This window comes from Corvus hawaiiensis, chromosome Z (genome assembly GCF_020740725.1).
Source record: "Corvus hawaiiensis isolate bCorHaw1 chromosome Z, bCorHaw1.pri.cur, whole genome shotgun sequence".
NCBI classification, from domain to species: domain Eukaryota; kingdom Metazoa; phylum Chordata; class Aves; order Passeriformes; family Corvidae; genus Corvus; species Corvus hawaiiensis.
In genome coordinates this window covers 73749006-73771716 of record NC_063255.1, presented here as the reverse complement: position 1 = coordinate 73771716, position 22711 = coordinate 73749006, and the positions used below count along the sequence as shown (strand labels likewise).

The 22711-nt window shown below is 38.8% G+C and overlaps 1 protein-coding gene across 2 annotated transcripts in view; it reads right to left on the bottom strand.

The window, feature by feature from the left end:
* Positions 1-4379: 4379 nt before the first annotated feature.
* LOC125319635 overlaps positions 4380-22711 on the bottom strand; it is a 40998-nt gene continuing 22666 nt past the window's right edge. For both annotated transcript variants that reach the window (XM_048290996.1, XM_048290997.1), the window contains 6 exons: positions 21261-21439; positions 12063-12220; positions 10779-10821; positions 7324-7510; positions 5372-5507; positions 4380-4638 (listed from right to left, as the gene is read on the bottom strand). In XM_048290996.1, coding sequence (XP_048146953.1) covers positions 4539-4638; positions 5372-5507; positions 7324-7510; positions 10779-10821; positions 12063-12220; positions 21261-21439 — 803 coding nt within the window. In that variant the 3' untranslated portion in view covers positions 4380-4538. The remainder of the gene's footprint in view (positions 4639-5371; positions 5508-7323; positions 7511-10778; positions 10822-12062; positions 12221-21260; positions 21440-22711) is intronic.

Genomic DNA, 22711 nt, shown 5'->3' with positions numbered 1-22711 from the left:
AAGCTGACTTGCTGAAAGACATTTTACTGCATCTGAAAGATACCTTCGCTTCTTTGCATAACCCCTAGCAAATCCTCTGTGCTCTTTGAAGCTGAAAGACTGTTGTTTGTTTTAATGGTTATAAAGCCTGTGTTGCAGTTTAACTCTCAAACCTGAGTGTGAGGTTCTATGTACACAGTATGTGTTCAGACAGTGTATAAACCCTTTGAGACTGGTTCTCCAGAACTGTTCACTGTGTATACCATCAGGAATTTTAGTTTTAGTGTGTAGCTGAGTTTAGCTGCTTTTGCTGTGTGAGGTTATTTGTTCCTGTCTTACAGTCTCAATGCATTTACGTTAGTAACACATACGCATTTTCTTGAACTGCTTGCTCTCTGGCATATATTGTATAGGCACTATATTTGACTTGAAGGCTTTTTCACCTCTGAAGTGAATCCTTTTCCTGAATGCTTAAGAGAAGAATGTTAGAGGCTGCTGCTTAGAATTTCTGCAAAAAAAAGTCCCACAGAGGTGCTTTATTTGTTTAGGAATAAATAATTTTACAGTGTGATTTAGTGCTTAATGCTTTCTAGTTTTCCCTTGCAGGAGAAAAAGTAATAGGAAGAAAGGTTTTGTGGAGGAGAAGGAATCAGTAAAAGTAGTGTGTCTCTTTGCACAGTTAAAACAACAACAAAAAAACCTATCCTAGAGGGTAGTGCAGAAAAAAAGTGTGGTTTTGGTGAATATCGTGGGATCGGAAACTGTATGACCATATTGTGAATAATGAGTCTGAGAAAAAAAGCCCTGGAGGCATGAGATTGTTTTGCAGCTTGTAAGTAAAATCACACTTCCTTAGCGTGAAAGACTTTTGCAAGCATTACAATCTTAAATAAATGATGAAATTATCAAAATTCTGTTTGTTACGAATAGCATCAATAAATCAGTTTGGGAAAGAAATTGCTCCTCCTGTTAGCCTGTAATGTAGTTTGAGAGCCCCTTTAATGTTTTAGGACACCTTTTATACTTTGTTGAGGTTGCAACACCTCCAACACATCATTCCTTATGTGAAATGCTTTAGAACTTCTCTTTGTGTGATCTTGATTAATTGCAGTCCATCTCTTGTCACTACTGAATACTCCTTCGGTGACAAACCTCAGTTGGCCCCCCTTATTTTACCTCCTACTATGCAAGAACTTTACTTTTCATCACAGTGCCACTTGCAGATTTTAAGGCAAGCAGCTGCACACTGGATATGTATAGATATTTCTGCTGAGTCTTTATTTTTCCACTGATACAGCAACTAGACTGAAGTTGCAAACAGACAAGAAAAGAAACATCCATCTTCCCAGCTGCCCCTCTCTGAACCAAAATTTCTAGGGTTCAATGTTTTTGTAAGAATGCCAGTTTGGCACTCTAAGCAGATAAATGAGGGGAAAAAAATCCTGAAACAAAAAAAATTTCGAGCTTTTAATTAGGAGAGGTCTGGTTTTGTATTCTCAATTTTTATCTGCAGCAGTATGGAGATCTTTAAACTGTTCCCTTAAGGGCTTCTTGGTAGAAAGTTTCCATTCTGTCAAAAGGCTCTTTTTAGGAAGTTATCTCCAGAGAAAATCGTGTCTAAGCTTCTAGACAATAAACAACAGTGCAGTACCACAGGGTCTAGGGTGACCTGGACAGGGTTAAAAGTAAAGGCAGTGACAGCAGTACAATCCTTCCAGAGTGTCTGTGTACATGTGCACGTATAATGTTGACTATGAATATTTATTTAACCTCAGTGCACCCTCAGTAACTTTAGTTCTGGTTATAGGTGCCACATTTGCCCTTGGATAAGTGGCAGGGTCTTTTTTGCTACTGAACAGCTGCAACTTCTCCATCAAATCACCTCATCCAGTCCCTTCGCCTTTCCCTGCCTAAGAGATCCAGGAGTTTTTTTTAAATTTCTTCAACTTACCCATAACTTCTTCATAATTTCTCTTTGCTTTTGGAGCATGGTAATAACATATCCTCTGGTATTAAATGTATTTGGATTAAATGTTCAGGCTTGTGAAGGGTAAAGTGAGCAGTCTGGGTATTGTTTTGCTACTCTCTTTCCTACCTTAAAGAGACATTCTTGGGAAGGGCCATTAACTAGCAACAAGAGATGCATGCATCAGTGTTTCATTATAATAAATACCATCTGGTTATGTTATGGAAAAGATGTAGAACTAACCTCCCACTTCAGTTTTTTTTAAAAGGCATGGCTGACTTGATGGGTATGACTAACATTTGTCCTGTAGTCATATGTAAGCCAAGTAAAGTGAGCTATAATTCATGCTAGAAATATTGTCCAAAAAGTGGTGTGAATACCTGGTGAAAATCACAGTAAAATCAGCAATGATTAGGCTTGAAAATTTGCAAATTTCCCTGGTGACAATTTTCATGTTATTGATACATGTTGAGAAAAATCTCAGTATATTTTTCAGAATGCTTTTGGTTCTTCTACCAAAAAAAGGAGATGAAGTGGTACAAGAAGGAATGGATGGCAGGCCCACCTCCTTGGAGTCTGTAGCTGCTTCCCAGGAACACAGCAACAGCCGTAGGCTACTCTGATCTCTTGTCAGTAGGACAGAAAGGAACAAGCCTTGACTCAGAGAAATGTAGCAAGCTTACCTTGGGCTCCTCCTCAAATTCCCTGGGTCAAAAACTAGATAATTCCAAAGTTTGATAGTTTTCTTTTTCTTTAAAGAATTGATATTTTTCATAATTTTTCAAAGTTTATAGTCATTTGAGAAATCCTAAGTTTACTACACCCTAGAATTTTTGAATCAGAATCATTAAGGCCCTCCTGAGCCTCCTTTTCTCCAGGCTAAACACCCCCAGCTCCTTCAGCTGCTTCTTTTTAGGATTTGTATTCCAGACCCTTCTACAGTTACATTACCCTTCACAGGACTCACTACTGTTTCTAATGGAAAACAATTTTTTTTGTGTTTAATTTTGCTTGAATTTGTTTTATATATTGTTGTTTGGTTTTTTGTTTGCTTTCTGCTTCCTAGGTCTGAGCTGTCACTCTTAATTGGATAACTATTCTGCAGGAAGAGTTATTAGTCTCATGTAAACAGCATTTGCACTTGACCTCTAAGTGTTATTGTCTTCATTGTGAAAAAGAGTAAGAAAAGGAAGTAATTCATAGCTATTTCATTATTTATTCTCAGAGTTGTAGCAGATATGCAAATTTCAGTTCTGAACACAAAAATTTTAAAATACTGTAGAATGTAGAATATGGCTGTGATCTGTCTTTTTTCACATACACTTGTGCATTTTACCTCAGTGCACAGATTTATACAAAGCAAGCATAGTAACATATGGTTAGGTTGGGTGCCTGTTTTCAATAAATAGCTTACGTGTTTAACTACCCATTCTTATTTTTGCAATAAATCACTCAAGTCACTGTAGCAAATAATTTGAACAGTTTAGCAGCATTCTTTGAAGTACTATTGCTTCAAGCATGTAAAGCTAATGAATCTGTTTCCTAAACAATACATTTGTGGTGGCTAGGGGAGCACCACTTGCTTTTTAGCTTTTTTCTGCACTGCAACTGGTATTTTCCAGGCTAATGGTAACAGCAAGTGAGTAGCTGAGTTTCCGGGGTGTTCCAACAATCTTAAGGTCTAAAGATCATAAGAAAAGCAAGTATCACAGCCTCTGTAATTAAAATCTCACAGACTGGCAATTTTTTTTTTTGTTTGTTTGTATTGAGTGTATCTTTGAACTAAACTTCGTAATTTTACTTGAAATAGTGTTTTGAGCAGCTTGGAAACTGAATATCCAGATTTATTCATAGGAGGAGTTATTTAAATGTTAGACAATTTTGTGAAATACTGTGTATATGACCAGCTGTAATTACCACAAATGTCTACTCCTGATATCCCTGATGAAGTTTTATGCTGCTGTCTCTTACTGCTAACTTTGGAGGAAACAGCATCCTTTGATTCTTGAATTGATTTCTCTTCACAAATGTGCTGTGATATGATGGCAGATGACCAAATCAAAATCAGCATAAAATTAAAACTTAAGATAGAATGTACAATAGCACATCCAAAATGTACAGATTTATTCCATGTAATAGTATGTAGCTGCTAACCCTTCAGTAAACCCAGCTTGTCCCAGCCTTAAGCACGACAACACCTAGAAACTTACAGGCAAACCCACATATGAACCATTTGGATGAAAAAGCAGAACACTTTGCAAAGAGGGCATTTGCACAAAATCCCCCAAGACCCAAAACCCCCACAAACCCACAAAAAAAACCCCTGCAGGGAGTACAAAATGTATGTGGAATACATGGCAGGCCACAGCTGTAAAGTAGACTCTATGTGTGGTCTGAGTTGAAGTAGAAACACAAAATACAGTGACAAAGAAGGCAACATTGCTTTGCATTTATTTACTAATGCTTACAAAAGTTGTGAATGTATAGCAGTGCTAAAGATTAGCTGCTGCTAGGGCAACTCTTGAGATGACTCACAAGATATAGCATGGAATTTTAAATGCAAAACAGAAATGGGAAAAACTGAGCTTTCTTCTCACATCCTTGTCTCCTCCAGTGGTCTGTTCATGAAATCTTGGATTGCCTGATGTAGGGGTAACCATTTATTAATTGAAGCTTTCAAAGCTGTAATCCACCTAGAAGAAATGGAAGACCAACAATTTTCCATGACCAAGTATTTATGTATACATTTCTCTGTCCTTTGAAACATGACTTTAATAAGTGGGGTTTGTTCAACTCTGTTACCATGTGTGCTGATAATCAGTGGATTGGAGAGATGCAAAAGGTGGAGGAGTTGGCTACAAAAACATTATAGCTTAACACAAATTTTCCAACACACTGAAAACCTTTGTATTTTCTTCATTAAATTAAAACCCAGGTAGTGTAATTAGTAGGCTTTAGGTAAAAACTCCCACTGACAGATGTGGAATTTGACTGGATTATGGTGAGGGAATTTACTTTCAGAACGTGTTTTCATTGGCCAATTTACTTAAATTAATTAAATTCTAGTGGCCATTGGCAGGAGTAAATAATTCTTGGGAATGAGGAGGATATACACTCTATTTTGTGTTCAGTATAATCACCCACATATAATTGTGAAAGGCACCTTATCCAGGTTTATTTCCAAACATCTGCAAGCCAGCCCTGCAGTTGTTCCAGCATTGACAAGAAGAGAACTGATGACTCACAGGTTCCAGTATATGTTTTACCACGGTTTGACTAAGGCTACTGCTAAAGGGAAATCTAGAGGGAAAACTGAAAAAAGACTGCAAAGTTGTCACTAGATCTTCCCAAGCTACAGAGTTCCTCTCTCCTAAAGTCTGGTAAATAAACTGGAAAAAAAAGACAAACAGAAAATGTTTGGTTTACCTTTTGTTTTCATTTACATTCTCTGCACATAAGTAAAATGTTTTAAATTCTTCAGATGGAGGTTTGAGTTCAATTACAGATCTCTTGGAGCCCAGGGACTGTTCACTCACAATATAGCCTTGCAGGTAAAGGCCACCTGGACAGAATAAAATGGCATGCATCATGTACATTGCAGATACCATTTATAGAATTACTGCCAATTACAAGTATACTAACAAATCTGGCAAATTGGAATTTCGGATCAGTGTATTCACAGAGTTTTACAGAATTTAGATTTAAAAATGTGAAAGTTCAGTTTCTTTTTCCTTTATGAAAATTGATTTCAAACAGTGTAAAACAGGCTTCCTGTCTATCAAATGATGAGCAATAGAGATTTATTTAGCTTTTCATCAAATAAGACATGGTAAAATATTTTTCCTAGCTGTTGACTGCCTTTAATGAGGCTGCCTCAAGCCGCTGTAAAGTTCTTTGCAAGGGGGGCTCTTGTTGCTGATATTTTCTTTTTAATTCCTTTAAAAACTAAAGGGATATGAATTTCAACATGAAAAAAAATTTCCTAAAAGCAGGTTTGGTTACTCCTGCTGCCATTAGTAACTGAAATGCCATTGCAGGCCATACTAGCCAGCTGTGAAGAAGAGGCATTAGACAGAATTTGATCTTCTGGACATTTTCATTTTAGCTGGTTTTGTTTTGTTCTTTTTATTTATTTTTTTCATCCAGAATTTACTTCAGTGCAACTTAAAGTATAAGTTCACTTTATACATACATGATGAATAGTCAGAAAGATCTGCAAACAGGGTCTGTATTTTTTGGGGGGGTCTCACATTTAGGCAAACAGCCCCAAAACAATGTTTTAGCATTGAGAATTATATGAGAGAATGAGGATATGTGGTAAAAATGAAAAAAACCTGCAGTAACAAGAAAAAACCACTAGCATATAGAAGAATTTTTATGTAGTAGGATATTTAAACAGCAAAAGAAAATATGTGGGAGGAGCACATGCTTCAGGGTCATAAATGCATAAAACTTAATTTCTGCCTTTCTGTTAATTCACTACTTTTCTCTGGGAAAACCTTAGCTTTGTTTTCATGTGGACAGGAAATCCCATGTCATTTCATAAGTATGGCCTTTGGCAATGAAGAGTGTTATGCGAATGATAAAAAGGGGAGCACCTTTTGCCTGATCATAATAGCATAAGCCCTAAGAAAAGTTTTTCCCTTTCAATCCAAAGACTAGCAAACAAAAAGCATTTTCTTTCTGTTTCTTCTGACTGCCAGCTTCCTTAGCACAGGGAGAAAGCATTTGCAGGTCCTCGCCCATCCCCTCTCTGTGTGTGAAGTGAGCTCTGCTTACAATTGACGCCAGTAGCATCATGTTGCTGCTTTGAGAGTGGGCAGCTACCCTCTCCTGCTGTGGGGAGGGCTCCTAGATGGCAGCTTTAGCTGCACATGACTGTGGTCACATCCTGGACCACCAGACTCTCCTGCAGTAGGGAAGTTCTGCATATTGAGGGTGGAATAGCTTTAACAAGGCCATGTGTAAACCTGGTAGTTTCAGGAAAACCAGTCTGAGTTCATGGTATCTGAGGATGCTTCCTAACATGCAGGATTTGACAGCTTTCAGAAGATTGCCATCAGTGGGCCTGCCTCAAGCCACCATAAAATGCTTTAGAAGGGTGGATCTTGTTTGTGATACCTGCTCCTGGTGCACAGAATAACTCAATACAGAGAGAAAAAATCAGACTGTGGGAGGAAAAGGGAAAAAGACTAGAGTCAGGAATGAGGTGGCTAGTAGATAAATAGAGACTGAGTCTGGTTGTCCTTCATTCACCTTCATGGAACAGCAGGAATTTCCTGACAAGAAACTGTCATTAATGGTAAAAGTTCTCCTTGGAAACTGCAGTGAAACATTTCTACTTCAATAATCAGTTAAAATCTAGCAGCCATCCCTACCTTGGGCAGGTGTAGACCGGAGAGTGGCATAAAAGTACAAACAGCCATCCTTCAGAATGCAGTAGTGCTGAATCCAGACATCTTTGCTCCTGTCCAGCTGGTGCAGAAGGCCCAGGCACTCTGGGTTCTTGATAGCCAATGGTGGGAGTGTAGTGTTATGCCGTGTGACATCTACCCACACATGGTTCTGTAAAGTAAGCATGTAATGAAATGTTCTGGTAGAAAAACTAAGGATGCTGGCATGAAAAGACACAAGCTTTAGTCTTCTGCCAAGAAAGTAGCTTTCACTGTGAAAATATTTTGAAAAGTTGTGCTGGCTTTGGCTGGAATAGGGTTAATTTTCTTCACAGTAGCTAGTACGGGGCTGTGTTTGGGTTTTGTGCTGAAAACAGTGTTGACAACACAAGGATGTTTTAGTTATTCCTATGCAGGGCTTGAACTGAGCCAAGGCCTTTCTGCCCTTCACCCCACCAGTGAGGAAGCTGGGGATGCACATGGAGTTGGGAGGGAACTCAGCCAGGACAGGTGACCCTACCTGACCACAAGGATATCTCAAACCATACAACATGCTCAGCATATGAAGCCTGGGGAAGAAGAAGGAAATGGGGCAAAGTTTGGAGTGATGGTGTTTGTCTTCACGAGTACCCATTACGTATGATGGGGCCCTGCTCTCCTGGGGATGGCTGAACACCTGCCCAGCCATGGGAAGGGGTGAATGATCCTTTGTTTTGCTCTTCTTCTGTATATGGGGTTTTGCTTTACCTATTAAAATGTCTTTATTTCAACCCATTAGTTTTCTCACTTTTAGTCTTCTGATTCTCTCCCCCCTCACACTGGAAGCTAGTGAGTGGGCAGCTGTGTGGGGCTGAGCTGCTACTGGGGTTAGGTCACAACAAAATTCAATGCTGAAAATGAAACTACAAATATGTGATGGCAAATATCCAAGTGTCTACTCTCTTCTTAAAATAATGATTTGTCTTTTCTGCATCTATTTTATTTTTCAGTTCATGTTTTGCAGGTACAAACAGGATTACTTCACAGATGTGTGAAGTTATTTTAAAAATCGCCTTGTGGATTGCTTGACTTCAGTAGTCTTTACTGTATATAATATGGCAACACAAAATTCATCATCTGCTCTCTGGGTTTCAGAGAAAATGTCGTGGTGTCTGTCAGTGGGATACTGCATTCAGACTTGGATGGAAGCACTACCACACACAAAATGTTTGCAGATGCCTTCCCTTCCCTGCATAGAAAGCAGAGTCTCTTCCATTAACAAATTTACCTTATTGTCATTGACTTGTGAAGAAAAAGCTCAACCCATGAAACATTGCCATCATATGGGGTATTTGTATGATAAAATATCCAAAAAGAAAATTAGGAAAAAATAATCTGTTGTTTTATAAAACCAAGTTATATAATGTGAGATTAAAGCATTGCTTCTTTAAGTCTGAGAGGTGTTAAAATCTCAGCCTCTTCTAGTATGTTTTGCCATCTGCAATGCACCTTTAAAATTCCCCATTTACCAGTGTCATTGTCATTTGAAATCCACAGGGGCAATATGTGCTATAGCAACATCTTCTTGTTTGTTACTGTAGGGGCTTTCTTTTGCATTTATTTATGATATTTCTATAATATCCTTGGCAAGGCAATGACAGAAGATTCCTGGCACAATATAGCTATTGCAGCAAAGAGCAGAAGAGGACTCCGGTACCACTAAATGTATTCTTAAAGCAGTTATCCTTGTAGATTCATTAAGAGGGCACTGGTGTCAGTATGATGGTCTACTAAATCACTGTGTTGCGAGCTCTACTGTAACACACAAGCTATTGCAAAATGTCGGCCACAAAAAGTACAGCAAACAAAAAAGAAGGAAAATACAAGCTTTTTCTGCTCAACTGAATGGAAGCTCTGGTTAGAAGGAAGGTTAGGAAGTGAAAGTCACTTACTAAATTAAACATTTATTTCACAAAAGGGCATTGGTTGCTCAAAGAAAAAAATTAAGTAAGATAAAACATCAAAAATAAGATGCAGTAGCACAGAAAGGAGCCAATTTACTGTGTTGTAATGGATGAATGCATGAATGATCTTTCTATGCATGTCTAATGTTGGAAATTTTATACAGCAGGTTATTTATGCATGCTACACTCTTTTGATGTCTTTTGTCTGTGTGAGCCTTTATTATCCTTTTTGGCTCAGGTTTTATTGGTTCTTTAGGTATACACTTTCAATTGTTTGATTTATTTTTGCTGTTTTTCAAGTGTGTGGATTCCTTCATATTCTTTTGAGAAATGCTCAGGAAGAATATACTTGGAAACAAGTTTGGTTTTGCACTTACAACCTCATCTGGAAGCTAAAGCCAAAAGAAATATACATTTGATCAATTTTACTTCAGTGCAAAAGGTATTAAAGCAACAAGAAACACCTTTCACTGTTTTGAAACCCATCACTAAACACTGCTGAAGGAATCACCTATGCCACATTTTTTCCCCACTCAATAATGAAGGTTTTAATTTGTACCTTGCAATTTTCATAGTTTTTAATTGATGATTTGGTTTCATTTGCAAAAAAAAAAAGGTAGATCTTGATACTTATTCTTAATTTCAGCCTCCCATTAAAAACAAGTTGGCTCATCAGCTAAACCTCTTTAAAAAAATTTACGGATCAACAGCCTATTTTTATAAAGGTGGTCTGTCTGTAGCAGGAAAGAGTAAGACTCATGGGGCCAGGAAAGGGCAGACTAAAATGTCTTTGACCTCTATAGTTCCAAGTCTGGAAATACTAAAATTAGCTTTTCTATTTCCAGTTCAGGGGTCAGCCAGAAACTATTGATATTGAATTATGCTGGCCTAAGTAAGGTCTCCCAGCACCAGCTCAAGATCAATTATGGCTGTATTTTTCCTAGCCACAGGAGCCAGCAGAGAGCGTAACAGTGTAAAGAGATGGCTAAGTAAATTTTTATCAGCATACTTACCTTTCTTTATCTCTGAAAACACTGAAAATAAGAACTCAGCAATCATGCCTCACCCCCACCCAGTATTCTGCTGGAAAAAGTGGATTGCTTGCAATCAAGGCAGAATTGTGGGGAATACTTAGGAAGATACGGCCCTTCTCTTCTTTTACCCCAAACAGTATTATATGTTCTTGTGAGAGTCATCTCTACCCTTGCTTTCTGCCTGCTACACTGATTTCATGTTATGTTTCCAAACCAGCTTAAAGGTGCTGGTATCTGGAGAGGGAGTATTTTGATTAATTCCACCATATGGCAGCAAAGCATATAAGCTGTGTCATAATTCTGTATATGGCTCTTAGATTGGGGGTGATTCACAGCCCAATAGAATCAAAGTGTGCAGCTTCCATGTTGCTGTCTGCACCTACCATGTACAAATACAACTACTCTCTCTCAGCCTTCTTCACAATCTGCTGTACACATGCTTCTCACCTAAATACAACATTACCTGATGGATGGGATGCACTGCTTTATCCATAGCCTCCAGCCACCTACAATACAACAAAAAGAATAGCTTAGTTTGATAGAGCAGAACAGATATGCTTCACTGCCTCTTCTAATTCTTGCTGACATGTGCAGCATCTAAAGGAATGCACAATTTTCAGGACATATTCAAGGCTTTACGTCAGAAAAGTAGTGGATTAAATCTAAATAAACAATGCTGACTCTCAAAAATATGTCTCAAAGCTTGCTGTGCAACAGATCGCAATAAATATAGGCAATATTCCAGACAAGGGAATCTATATATCAAAATATATAGTTCAAAATATAGTTCAATAGGTCAGGTTAATGATCAATCTTCTTGTCTTCGTCATAATGCAGATAACAAATCTGTGGGAAATGTAAAAACCCCTGAAACTGGAAACTACAGAATAAAGCAAGCTATTTATTTGCAAAGTTATATTCTGTTGTGCTATGAATGACATAAAATTTGGAAATGGAAAATGCTCTGCTATTACAATGGTGGGTTATGTTAAGTAGTGAGATGATATAAAAAAATGGGTGTATGGACACCATAATGTCAACTTAATTCACAGCTTTATTTTGTTGACAATTCACAATAAAACAAAGAGGAAAATAAGATTAGATTTTAGTACTTTTTCAAAGTTATTACTCCTTTGCTCATATTACGGGTGATTTTAGTGTTGTCGTTTTGTCAGCTGTTGTCTTTGGGAAATGAAAACCAGTGCCTTTAAAGTCTAACTCTGTGTCAAACCTAAAGACATTGCTTCTTATCAGAACCAACATGCTTCTGTGGCACATTTGCATTTTAAAATGTAATTTAAAATGAAAATGTGACAGAGCAACAGAAAAGGAGATCAAGATAGGATTGTATTTATTACTAGCACTGTCCTTGCTGGGCAGAAGATAGACTGATAAGCAAGTTTACATCCACAGGAAAATTTACACTTCTGTTTGATTTAACAGTGGGAGAGAAGGCATGAAAACAGGGGCGAAGTTTTTGTTCTCAAGAGAAATCAAGAATTCAGGGGGGTAACAAAACATGAATGTTAAAGATTTTATTTAAAAAAAAAAGCTATGAAACTGAAAAATAATTTTTGAGGCTTCTGCAATTGAGAGTTAGAAACACTATCTTCACTGCTGCTGATAGATTTTTCATTTTTTTTCCCTAAGGGTCAAGGTAAGTATTGTGGACATCCTCCAAAGATTCAAACTCTTTCTCCCCACACTGGAATAACAAAACAGGTGCTGTCAAAAAAAGATCACTTACCTCTTCATTTCTTGGTTGGAAGTTGCACAGAAGTAGAAAATCCTATTTCCAGCTTGAGGTATACATTTAAAAACAAATGGTTTACCCAGACTGGTGTCGACACCAATTTCTGCTCCTTCCAGCTTTGTTACTTCCAGGGGTCTGCATTTCCCTTCATCCTGCAATTAGAAAGAAGAAGTGCCCAAAGTTCACAACTAATATGAAACTGATTCCTGTGAGATGGGAATAAACTCAGGGAATAGTCAAAGTTCTAAAGCTCTTAAGCTTTTGAATCATCATATAGTTTAATGACCAGCAGTGCAATCAGAAAAGACAAACTAATCAAACACCCTCTGTCGCGGGTTCGGTTTGAACCAGGCAGAAACACCAATTTAGTGTAGTGGTTTGGTCCAAAATACTCATTACTGTTTATCTGCTGTGACATAAGAATTAGGAGAAATGCAAAGCAGGCACCAAACTTGAAAGAATATAAAGAAGTTTATTAACAGACCTAAAAGAGGGAAAAAAAAATTATACCACCTTCAGAACTCTCCTCCTCCCCCCACCTTCCTCCCTTCTCCCACTGACAATGTAAAAAGACAACCCTTAAGATGTTCAGTCGGTTTACCACTTCCATAATAACCTTGTTCAGTCCATTTAGAAAGAGAAGTCTCTTCTTGCTCATGCTATGAAAACATTATCGCAACGAGACAGCTGCCCACTTCCAAATATTGTTCAGTCCATTTAGGAAGAGGAGTCTCTCTGCCTGCGTGTGAGTCCTTGTTGGGGTTTCAGTTTAGTCTTAGTTTTTTTCCTGTTAAAGGAATTTTCTCCCATATGCATGTTGCTAGGGGACAAATAGCTGTACTTAAGAAAGACAAAAAGGGGGGTGGGGCGGGCCTGGCTACTCCTTTGTCTACACCTGGGTGTGGGGGCAGTTCGCTCTGAGCGTCCGGAGAGAGAAGCTGCAGAGAAAGGAGCTGCTGCTTCTTTCTTTTTGGCCGTTCTTTCTTCCTGCTGGAAACAACGCCGGGACCCCAAAAGCCGCTTTTCCTGCCCTGCTGGAGGCCGAGCTGTGGCTGCCCTGCTCTGCTGCTGCTTCGAGCTTTCGCTACGCTGTAGCCCTGCTCGCCCTGCCTGCCTGGGCCTCCGTGGGGTTCTCCCATCTGGATACATCTCGCCTGCCACCCGGGATTTGCGTCCGTCCCTGCCGTTCCAGCCTGCCATTCTAGCCTGCCGTTCCAGCCTGCCGTTCCAGCCTGCTGTTCCTGAGAGTCCGGGATCGGCTGCCCAGGGGTTTGTGAAGCCTTTGTTCCATCCTTCCCGGGATCCCAGGGCACCAGAGCCGCGGGTTTCCCGAGCTCGCCCCGGAGCGCCCCCTGCAGCCGCGGGGGAACCATCGCACCTGCCCTGCTCACCGGGAGCCGCCAGCGCCCCTGCCGGCTGCGAGCGGAACTGCACCCGAGGGGAAAGGGCCTGACAGCCGAGAAGGCTGGCACTGGGTTTGTGATTGCTGTTACTGCCAGAGTTGTTGTTGTTTTGGTTGACTGGTTATATACATATATATATATAGTAAAGAACTGTTATTCCTATTTCCCACATCTTTGCCTAAAGGCCCTTGATTTCAAAATATAATAACTTGGAGGGAAAAGGGGTTATATCTGCCACTTCAAGGGGGGCCTCTGCCTTCCTCAGCAGACACCTGTCTTTCAAAACCGAGACAGTCCTTTCCCCCCCGACTTGCAGCTTTTCCCGCAACTGCTTTCAAGGGTCCACTCTTGAAGTTTTTTGGGGTACAATTTTAAGGTTGAGCCGTTCAGAAACAAAAACAGAGGCCCTTCTCCTTCCCTGGGAGCAAAGGGTCTTCCTCATCTTCATCTTTAGGACTATCTCTGGGAGCATCTCTAGGAACTGAGGTTTTCTCCTTTCCCATTTGGAGCAAAAGTCCTCATCTGGTCCATCTCTCCTTGTCCAAACTTCTCATGAAATTACAGCTGTGTCAGCATCTGCCTATCTCAGTGCAGGTGCTTTTGCTTACGAGTTGAACACTCCACCCCCCAGATCTTCATGAAATTACAACGGGATACTCTGATATATCATAGCTTCACAACAGACTTTCAGCTTTAAGCATCTCCTCTCTCTCTTCCCTCAGGTTTTCAGCTCTTCACAGCAGTAAAAGGGTTAATCTCACCTCGGCCTTGCAGCTTTGCAGCTGGAATGTTGAATTTTTCTCATCACAGTGGAGAGGGGGGAGAGCCGAGCCGCTCCGGCTGCCCACGGCAAGGCAGTGGGGGGGGTTCCACGGCTGGAACGGGTCCATCGGCTCCAGGGTGGCCGTGGCCCGGCCCAGCCTGGCCCAAGCAGGGCCTGGCCGGGCCCGCTGGCCCCCACTCGGGGCCCGCAGCCACCTGTGCCAGCGCCAGAAACGAGAGAGAGCTTAGGGGGGAGTTTGCCTATTCTTAAATGTGGATCACAGAGGTGGTCACAACTTTAAGTGGCTTAGAGAATTGTCCATATTCAAACTGGCCAGCTGATAGGTTCTATCAGGTCCCAGAGGAAGCTGTAAGCACCCCTTAGCAAGGACATCCCTTCCGGGACTATGCTTGCTAACCTATGACATCCTCTAAACTTGCATCGCTGTTTTTGCTCTCTTAATTGTTTCTAGTTCATCAGAAGCCGTATCAGCATGCAAAAAACTTTGTAGATATGTGTAGGTATTCCAAACATTGAGAGTGCAGCTGAGTGATACCAGGATTTTCAAAGTGCACTGAAGAATTTAGGATCATGGGTCTCTGCTAATCAATGGCAATGTTCGCAGTTTGGTTTATGCTGAAGCCGTCACCTTATATGTATAGATACAGGCAAAAAAGACTTAAAATTGAAAATAGTGAGCATAATTTACAGCCTGGATTTCAGTTCCTTTGCAAAGTTGTTGTAAATATCAATGTGTTCGTTAACCTTCCCACACAATTCAGACAACCTTCAGTACAGAGCAATTCAAAACCCTTTTGCTTGTTCCTGATTGTGTCAAAGCTCTTTGAGACTGAAGGGCACTGCCATTATCTTTCCCTGTGGTTAGTAATAAAGAGCCATTAAGCTCCTTAATGCACATGGGTAGGTGAAGCAGTTTATCCCCACACTTTCTCAGCCCAGCTCCCCTTAAATACACATCTTAAAGGTGCACACATCTGGACAGTGAACTCTAGCTGCGTTTTAAAAAATATTCTTGGCCCCTTTCCTTTGAAGATCTGTGACTGGAGCTCTAACAATTGCATCAAATTTGGCAAGAATAAAATGAAAAAAGGGTGCTAATGCTGGAGCCTATGGAGAACATTAGTGCAGTTTGCAAAATACACAGATGGTGGAGTCTGATAGAATAAAATTGGCTGATTATTGAGAGTTAATAAATTTTGTCAGCAGGAGCTGAACTGTAATTAGCCCATGTAATTTTTTCTTAGCCTAAAAATAAACATATAGAGCCTTCAATGAAAAAAAATGCACCTTTGGGAATTAAATAGTTAAATACTTGATTGTATTCTCACTGGCACAAGTAATTATCTCTGTCATATATAATTCTTCTGTAGGAACAAAATACTACCTAATAATGACAAAAGTATAAATAAAAATTCATGAATACATTTCTTTAACATTGCAAAGACAGCATAACCAAAATATGTATTCAGATCAAAGTCCCATTCCTAGAGCAAAGCATGGCCAGTGCTGTGCCAAGGAGGTATTATTCAGTAGGATCCTGTCCATAGTCCTGAAGGCAATGGTCACTTTAGATACTGAAATGACTGACCACAATTACTGCCCATCCCTATAAACTTATTTTGTAAACATTTTCTGTGGCGTCTAGAATTAATCTAAATAGAGGTTTCAGGTCATTAGTGGCATGACCAAATTTTTGACTGTCTTTCAAAAATATCTTCCTGGATGTGCCCCAGTGTTCTTAAAATACACATCTCTTAAATGAGACAGGAAACGGAACTTTTTTTTTTTTTTTGCTTGTTTCTCATTTGCCTAGCTTTCTCCATCATAGCTGATGTGTCCACAATCTTCCCTGGCACTCAGCATTTTCACCATCTATTATTTTCTGGTTTTCTCTGACCAGCTTCTCCTTGAGGTCTGGTGCTGCTTGCTTAGTATATCACTAAAATCATCTTCTCCCTATGTCTTTTTTTCTAATCACTGTATTTTGTGGTAGGCTCATTTTTTGGTTATTTAAGGATATTACAGCTAAAGCCTGTTTACATTTACTCCTTCTTTGAGCTGGGCAGAGGAGAGACTAAGGCTTTTTATGTCTTTTTTCCTTACATCTATTTCCTTTTCCCTTGAGGAAAGGGCTTGCATATGTCAGTGAACAGGGAGCTCTAGACTCCAGAACTGTTTGTATGGCATTTTTTTGCCAGTAAAGATGAATTTATGTAGTTTCTAATTTTGTTTTGTTTTCAATAATTTACATCTAAACTAGAGAGAGTAGAAACATACTGAAGAACAAAACAATATGGGAGAAAGATTTAAAAGCTTCCTGATTTGAAGAACCTAATTATCCTACACCAAACAGTACTGGCTGTCAGATGAAGTACAATCAAACAGTCTTGTGGAATGATTAATCTTCACATTCTAGTTGGTTCTTTTCTTGAGGTTGAGTGATTTGCTGCACAAAAAGTAATGAACAGTTTGCAGGACCAAGTCTCACAGGGAGAACTATTGATTGAGTTAAAATCTTGAACAACCTGAATCAGATCAAATAATACATCTGTGTATGACTTTCTGGGGGTCAGGGTATGCAATATTTTAGGCCAAAATTAACATGCATATCATCAGCTAGCATTATTTATCATTTCTCAATAGAATAATACAGAGGATGTATTGGAGACAGTGGATTCATCAGGTTCTTAAATGTTAATTGAAAAATATATTCTGGAGCTGTGGGAGCCACAGAAAACATAAAGAAATCAGATTATACACAGGCTCTATATAATGTGGCAGCTTCCAGACTATGATGATACAGCTCCAAGCAAGGATGAAGAACAAATAGAAGTGATATCCTTATGAGCAATGGCTCAGACCTAAATCTATTTCTAGCTAAGCCTTTTATGTAAAGTGATTAGGCTTAGCAATGAACACACAGGCTTTTTCAAGAGAACAAAGGACTGAATATTTGTCATAGGTTGAAATGCTGTGAAGGCTCTGCTCTTGGCAGGCAGGGGATTTCTTTCTTGGTGTAATAATTGGACTCTATATACCACAGAAATGAAAATAATCTAAAAGCTTTTTTTTTCCTTCTCTCTTCTACTCTAATGGAAACAGGGATATGACCTAACATCTGATGATTTAGGTGATGTAATAGCTATTTACTAGGCTGGGGTCTAATTGTTTTGGATGATAAGAAATGCACATCTTTGTTCTCGCTGCCCTCCCCTCAGCTTTGAGACACTTTGTCTTAGTCACTCACACTATGCCTAAGGGCTTCCTAAAGGAATTAAACTGGTGATCTTAAGAAATGAAAATCATAATTCTCTTTAAAAGTGACATTATTACATATGCTTACAATGAAGACTGACAAAAAGCACATTCCTGTCCTTCACTGCTGCCACAATAAGAGTGCTTCTCAAGAGTAAGTATTGCAGTTTTCTTATAACATGTTTCAGAACATTACAAACATGAACTATCATGAAGGCCATTTCTCTGAGACTTGGGACTACACATAAAAGTCAATTTGCTCTTTATTCACAGTTCAAGCTCTCACTACAGCTGAATCACTAAAACATGCTCTTTTCTACTGTCAGGACAATAGTTTCCAGTTTAACTATTCCTTCCAATTTAATTGCTCCTACTTCCTTCTTATTACAGCTTTTTCTTTTGACTTTCCTACTTGGAGTCCATAAAAAATGCTGGCAGCAAACTCATACTCTTTAGATCTCTTTTCCTAACTACTATATTTCTACATCGTTCTTAGCTGAGAGAATTGGAGAGTAAAATGGAATAAATGACAAATGTAATACGAGGACCTGATAGAGCTGGTTTGACTAGAATTCATCAGTCTCTGACTTCTGGAAAGGAAGTCTGCAATGGAGATAAATTGATAACACTTTCCTGTGTTAACTATTCCTGTTAACTGTGTTAACTATTTCTGTTGGAGACAGGCCTCTTTAGAGTTTCTCCTAGATGACAACTACAATGATATTTATTTCCTCATTTCCGTTCAGGTGCTAGATTAGTTATCTGCCTTGCTACCCTCTTTACCAGGGTCTACTTATGCCAAAGAGGCTGGATATAAGTCCTAGAAACACTGCAGGATAAAAATCAGAGAGGAGCTTGTTATACACAGTTTTTTTATTTATCCAGTCTTACTTAGCAAGACAGCAATGATGAACTGAAACTAGGAAGTTCTGGCTTTCAGTGGAACTCTTAGTGGTTTTGTAAAAGCCAGTATTAAATTTGCTGAACTCCTTACATGATGGATATTTGCAATGAGGAATTTTGGGAAACAAGTTTTTGGCTATAATGCCTTCTTAATCCTTGTGTTTTCCTACTAAGCCTTGAACACTGTTAGCACTCTAGCAAGCATGTCCCAATGATAAATGAATGCATGCTCCACAGTCTTTAAAACCCTCAATGGCCCATTTGTTCCTGGGTCCCAGAATTTATATTCCTTCTCTTTGATGAAATCACAAGACTGGTATTTTTTTATCCTGAAGGCTGCAACATATTTTAAGGTTTTCAAGTTAGCTGTCATGTTCTAAAAGTGACTTGCTGATGACAGCTCAGAGATTTAACTTGTTGAAGTGATGCTCTGCTGCTGTGAGGTAGATTGCTTTTTCTATCTTACTGGTCTCATGTAAAGCTGATCAAGACTTATTTGTCCTATACAGAAGTCTTCACCACAGACATTTTGTGGTCACTTCACAGCCCCTTTACTGTGCTGAGCAGCAAATGGTACTTTTAGAGGAGCAAATTTGCTATCTGTAAAGAAAGGATCAGTGCTTGGCTATGTTGATGTGCTTTCAGCTTTCCCTGAAAAAATGTGTTAAGTTCAAGCACAAGAAACTTGTCTGCTTATACTTACCTTAGGGAAGGATTTAAGTGTACATTCATGTTTGTCTCCTCATAATTTCCACGTATCTTTCCTTTAAGAGAAAAACTGGGCATGTTGAAAAATAAGGAAATAGCATGTTTGAGAAGATCCAGTGTTCTGGACAACAGGGAATCAGACCTGTAGAATATATAGTGGAACTCCATGGTTGCCACATGTAGGCAAAAGAATTATAAATCATTTATCTCTGCTGATCTCAGTAATTTACTAAAAACAAGGTTCTAACACAAAAATATCTCTGCTCTGAGGCGGCAAACACAGCTACAACCACTGAGGTGAAAAATATGTTTTAACTACTTCTATGGATTGTAGAGTCAAGGACAGTGGCAGCATCTGTTTGAGGGAAAAGAAAGTAACCTTGCATGTGAAGTGACTGAATATCTTGCAACAGCTATCACGTCACCACTGTGTGATTGGTTAGAGATGACTCTAGAAGAGCAGCAATTACATGGGAGAGCCAAATGTAAAAAGCTCTAGAGATCTTCTTTTTGAGGTAGGCAGGAAGAGGAAAATTCAAGATGGATAATTTCTGGTTGTAGATTGCAATGATGTGGAAATCTAGCTCTCTGTGTTTGTTGATATGGACTAAAGCAGATATGAATCACCCTTTCCTTCTCCACTAAAAAAACATTATATGCTACATTTCAGGCTTAAATAAAAGCCTAGTTGTCTTCTTACACAATTGGAAATCAGGCATGCCCTTGCTGGAGTCACTGGAAATACACCAATGTAAGTTGATGTTCTTAACAACAGAATGAAGATGAGTAAATTGATTACTCTGGCTAGTTTGCTGGATAGTGACAGACAGCTTATCCTGAATTTTTGTTCCCCCTGAATTATTCTTGCCTTCAATTAACTGTTTCAAAGAACATCTTAGATACAGTAAGTGGAGAAATTTTTCCTCCAGAATGAGAAAGGTCTGGAACATAACATTGCCAATTTAATCATGCAGCTGACATGTAACATAAAAGCTGTGTTAAACTACAAACATTACTTGTAATTCCCTTAGAAAAAAAAGTGGGATGAGCAGTCTTCTTTTTATGTCCTGAGAGAAATCATACCAAAAGAACAAAGTACCAATGAGTACACTTGAGATCCCTCTTATTTCATTTGGGCATTGGATCTCTCAGTAGTGAAGAACTGTATTTGTATTTAAGCATCTTTCTCTCTCTCTTACTAAATGACTCTTCAGAGTACTCTGTAAGCACATAAGGCAGTGAAGAAAATCCTTATGTTTTCATCTCCTGAAATAGCACCTCAATATTTCAGTGTATTCTTTGGAGTCCAGAGACAGAGCAAAAAAATTGTATGAAATAATTTTAAAAAGTATTTGAATGGCACTAGTCTTGGATAATGGAAGAAAATAAGCAGTAGTTAGCTGCTGCTATAAAATATTTATGCAGTTCTTTAAATTTATCTACTCTTTTTAAGAAAAAGGAAATGCATATAGTTTGCATGATTGAAATTTTTGTTTTCTCAGTGCAATAAATAAGCTAGTTGAGGAACAAATGAATTAAAAGAAACCTACTAGGTAAAAGAAAGAAGTGAAAATGTAATTAAATCTTAGTGAATGTAAGATTATGGGGCACCTTCTAATCCTCACTCCAATTTATCTAACACTCTGTGATATTTAATTGATCAAAAACTGAAAAGTGTTTAAAAAGTATAACTAGATATCCATTTTTATGTTTCAGGAGTTTGATAATAGATTAGGTTATGATAAAATAAAATCTTCTCTCCAAAAGAATGTTTTTTAGTGTTTTTCACTTGGTTTTGTTTTGACACCAGAATATCTAGTGCTGAAATAAAGCACTGGCCAGACTGTTTTGTTGCATACCCAGTGGTTCTGCAGCATATTCCTGTTTAGATGGCTCATGTGTGTACAATGACAGATGCAGAGAAACAAGACTACCAGCTATTCTGCTGGAAATGTCAGGTGGATAGAGAACTGTAGAAGAGCACTCAACAAGACTCCTTTATACACCTCATGCGAAACCCTGTAGCGCTGGTGTTATGCTGTAAATACCATAAGACAATGATCTCTAAATTTGAGTACAAAACTGCTGCACTTCATAATTCTGGGCACAGTTTGATTCCTCACCAGACACTCTCCTTACCTTCTTGTGTTTGTAATAGTGTAGGTAACCATTATGTTTCAGCACAAACCACCTCTTTCTCCAGCCCTTCAGTATTGCTGATTGTGTTCGTTTGTGCAGATATCCTCGGCAGGTAGGTCGGGGGGTGTTGGGGTAACGGCTGATGTCTGACCCCACTATCATAGTCAGGATATCAGGACCTAAACATATAAAATATTATATGTGAAAACATAAGTCAAAACTATAACCGTGTCAATATTTCTGAATACCCATGGAGGGTAAGGGAGCAGGAAGGTGGTATTCTATCTCATGCCCATATCCTCCCAATATAGCTTCTAGAAGCAACAAGGAGCAGAGCAGCAAGGAACCAAATTAAATCAAATGATATTTGGCCTTTTTTAACCCAAATTCAGGAATAAAACTGATTTTGTGTTGAGGACTAGTACTGGAGCCAGCTATCTGAAGACACCTCTAAAATAATTTTTTGTGACCTATCTTTGTGAGAAGCATCTTTGCTACTTGTGTGTTTTATCAGTTAGGAAAAGTAATTCAATTTCCTTCCTCAAACGGGTGTACATAAATTGAGGTTTAACCAAAAATTGCTAAGAATGCTCTTACGGGCACCTTCAGTCTCAGTCATCTTACACATGCACTTGAGAATTCTTTATTTTCCATGTCTTGGAATATTCTAACCTTTTCTGTGCCCCTCACTGAGGAGGGTGGCTGTTGGAGCCTAAGCTGGGCTAAAGAATCTACTTATCATTTGCAAAAAGCAAGCACTCAGAAGAGATGATGGATTGCTAGATTTTAAAAAATACGTTATCTTCATCATCAATGAGATGCAACATCACAATATTTGCTGACAGTATCAATATATCTATGATTTTGACCCTAAAGGCCTAAAATTCTGATTATATCAATGCTAAATAGCAGGTGGTAATGCCTGAAGGCATATTGAGAAATGTGACTATGATTATGACTATGTTATCTGCAAAACATTTGCTGGATTTCTTTTTTGGGGACACCTGACTTCGGGAATGCTGTTGGTGTCCCAAGATGTAATCCACAGGGTGTTCTCTGAGGAGTTAAATATACCAGTAATCAGAGATTTCTCTGCTAAAACACTAAACATTCTCTTAAATATAACAGTGTGAATGGCACCTGTATAATTAAAGAACATGATATGTGCCAAGTTAAATTTGTCACTGTCTTCTAAAAGTATTTTAATTTATTGAATTTCCCATAAGCCTTTGTCAAAACTTTATCTGGCATAAATAAGGGAATGGCAGTAAATTAATTTTTGGCATGCAAATGTGGCTATCTTTGGGTTTTAATCATTACAATTCTAGGAAGAATATACATGACAAATATAGTTGACTCTGTTTCTGTGGTGGTGCAAAAGGATGCCTCATGAAATAAACTCTCTGATCTCCTGACTAGACTTCAAGTCTTGGCGACAGAGAACTGGAAGG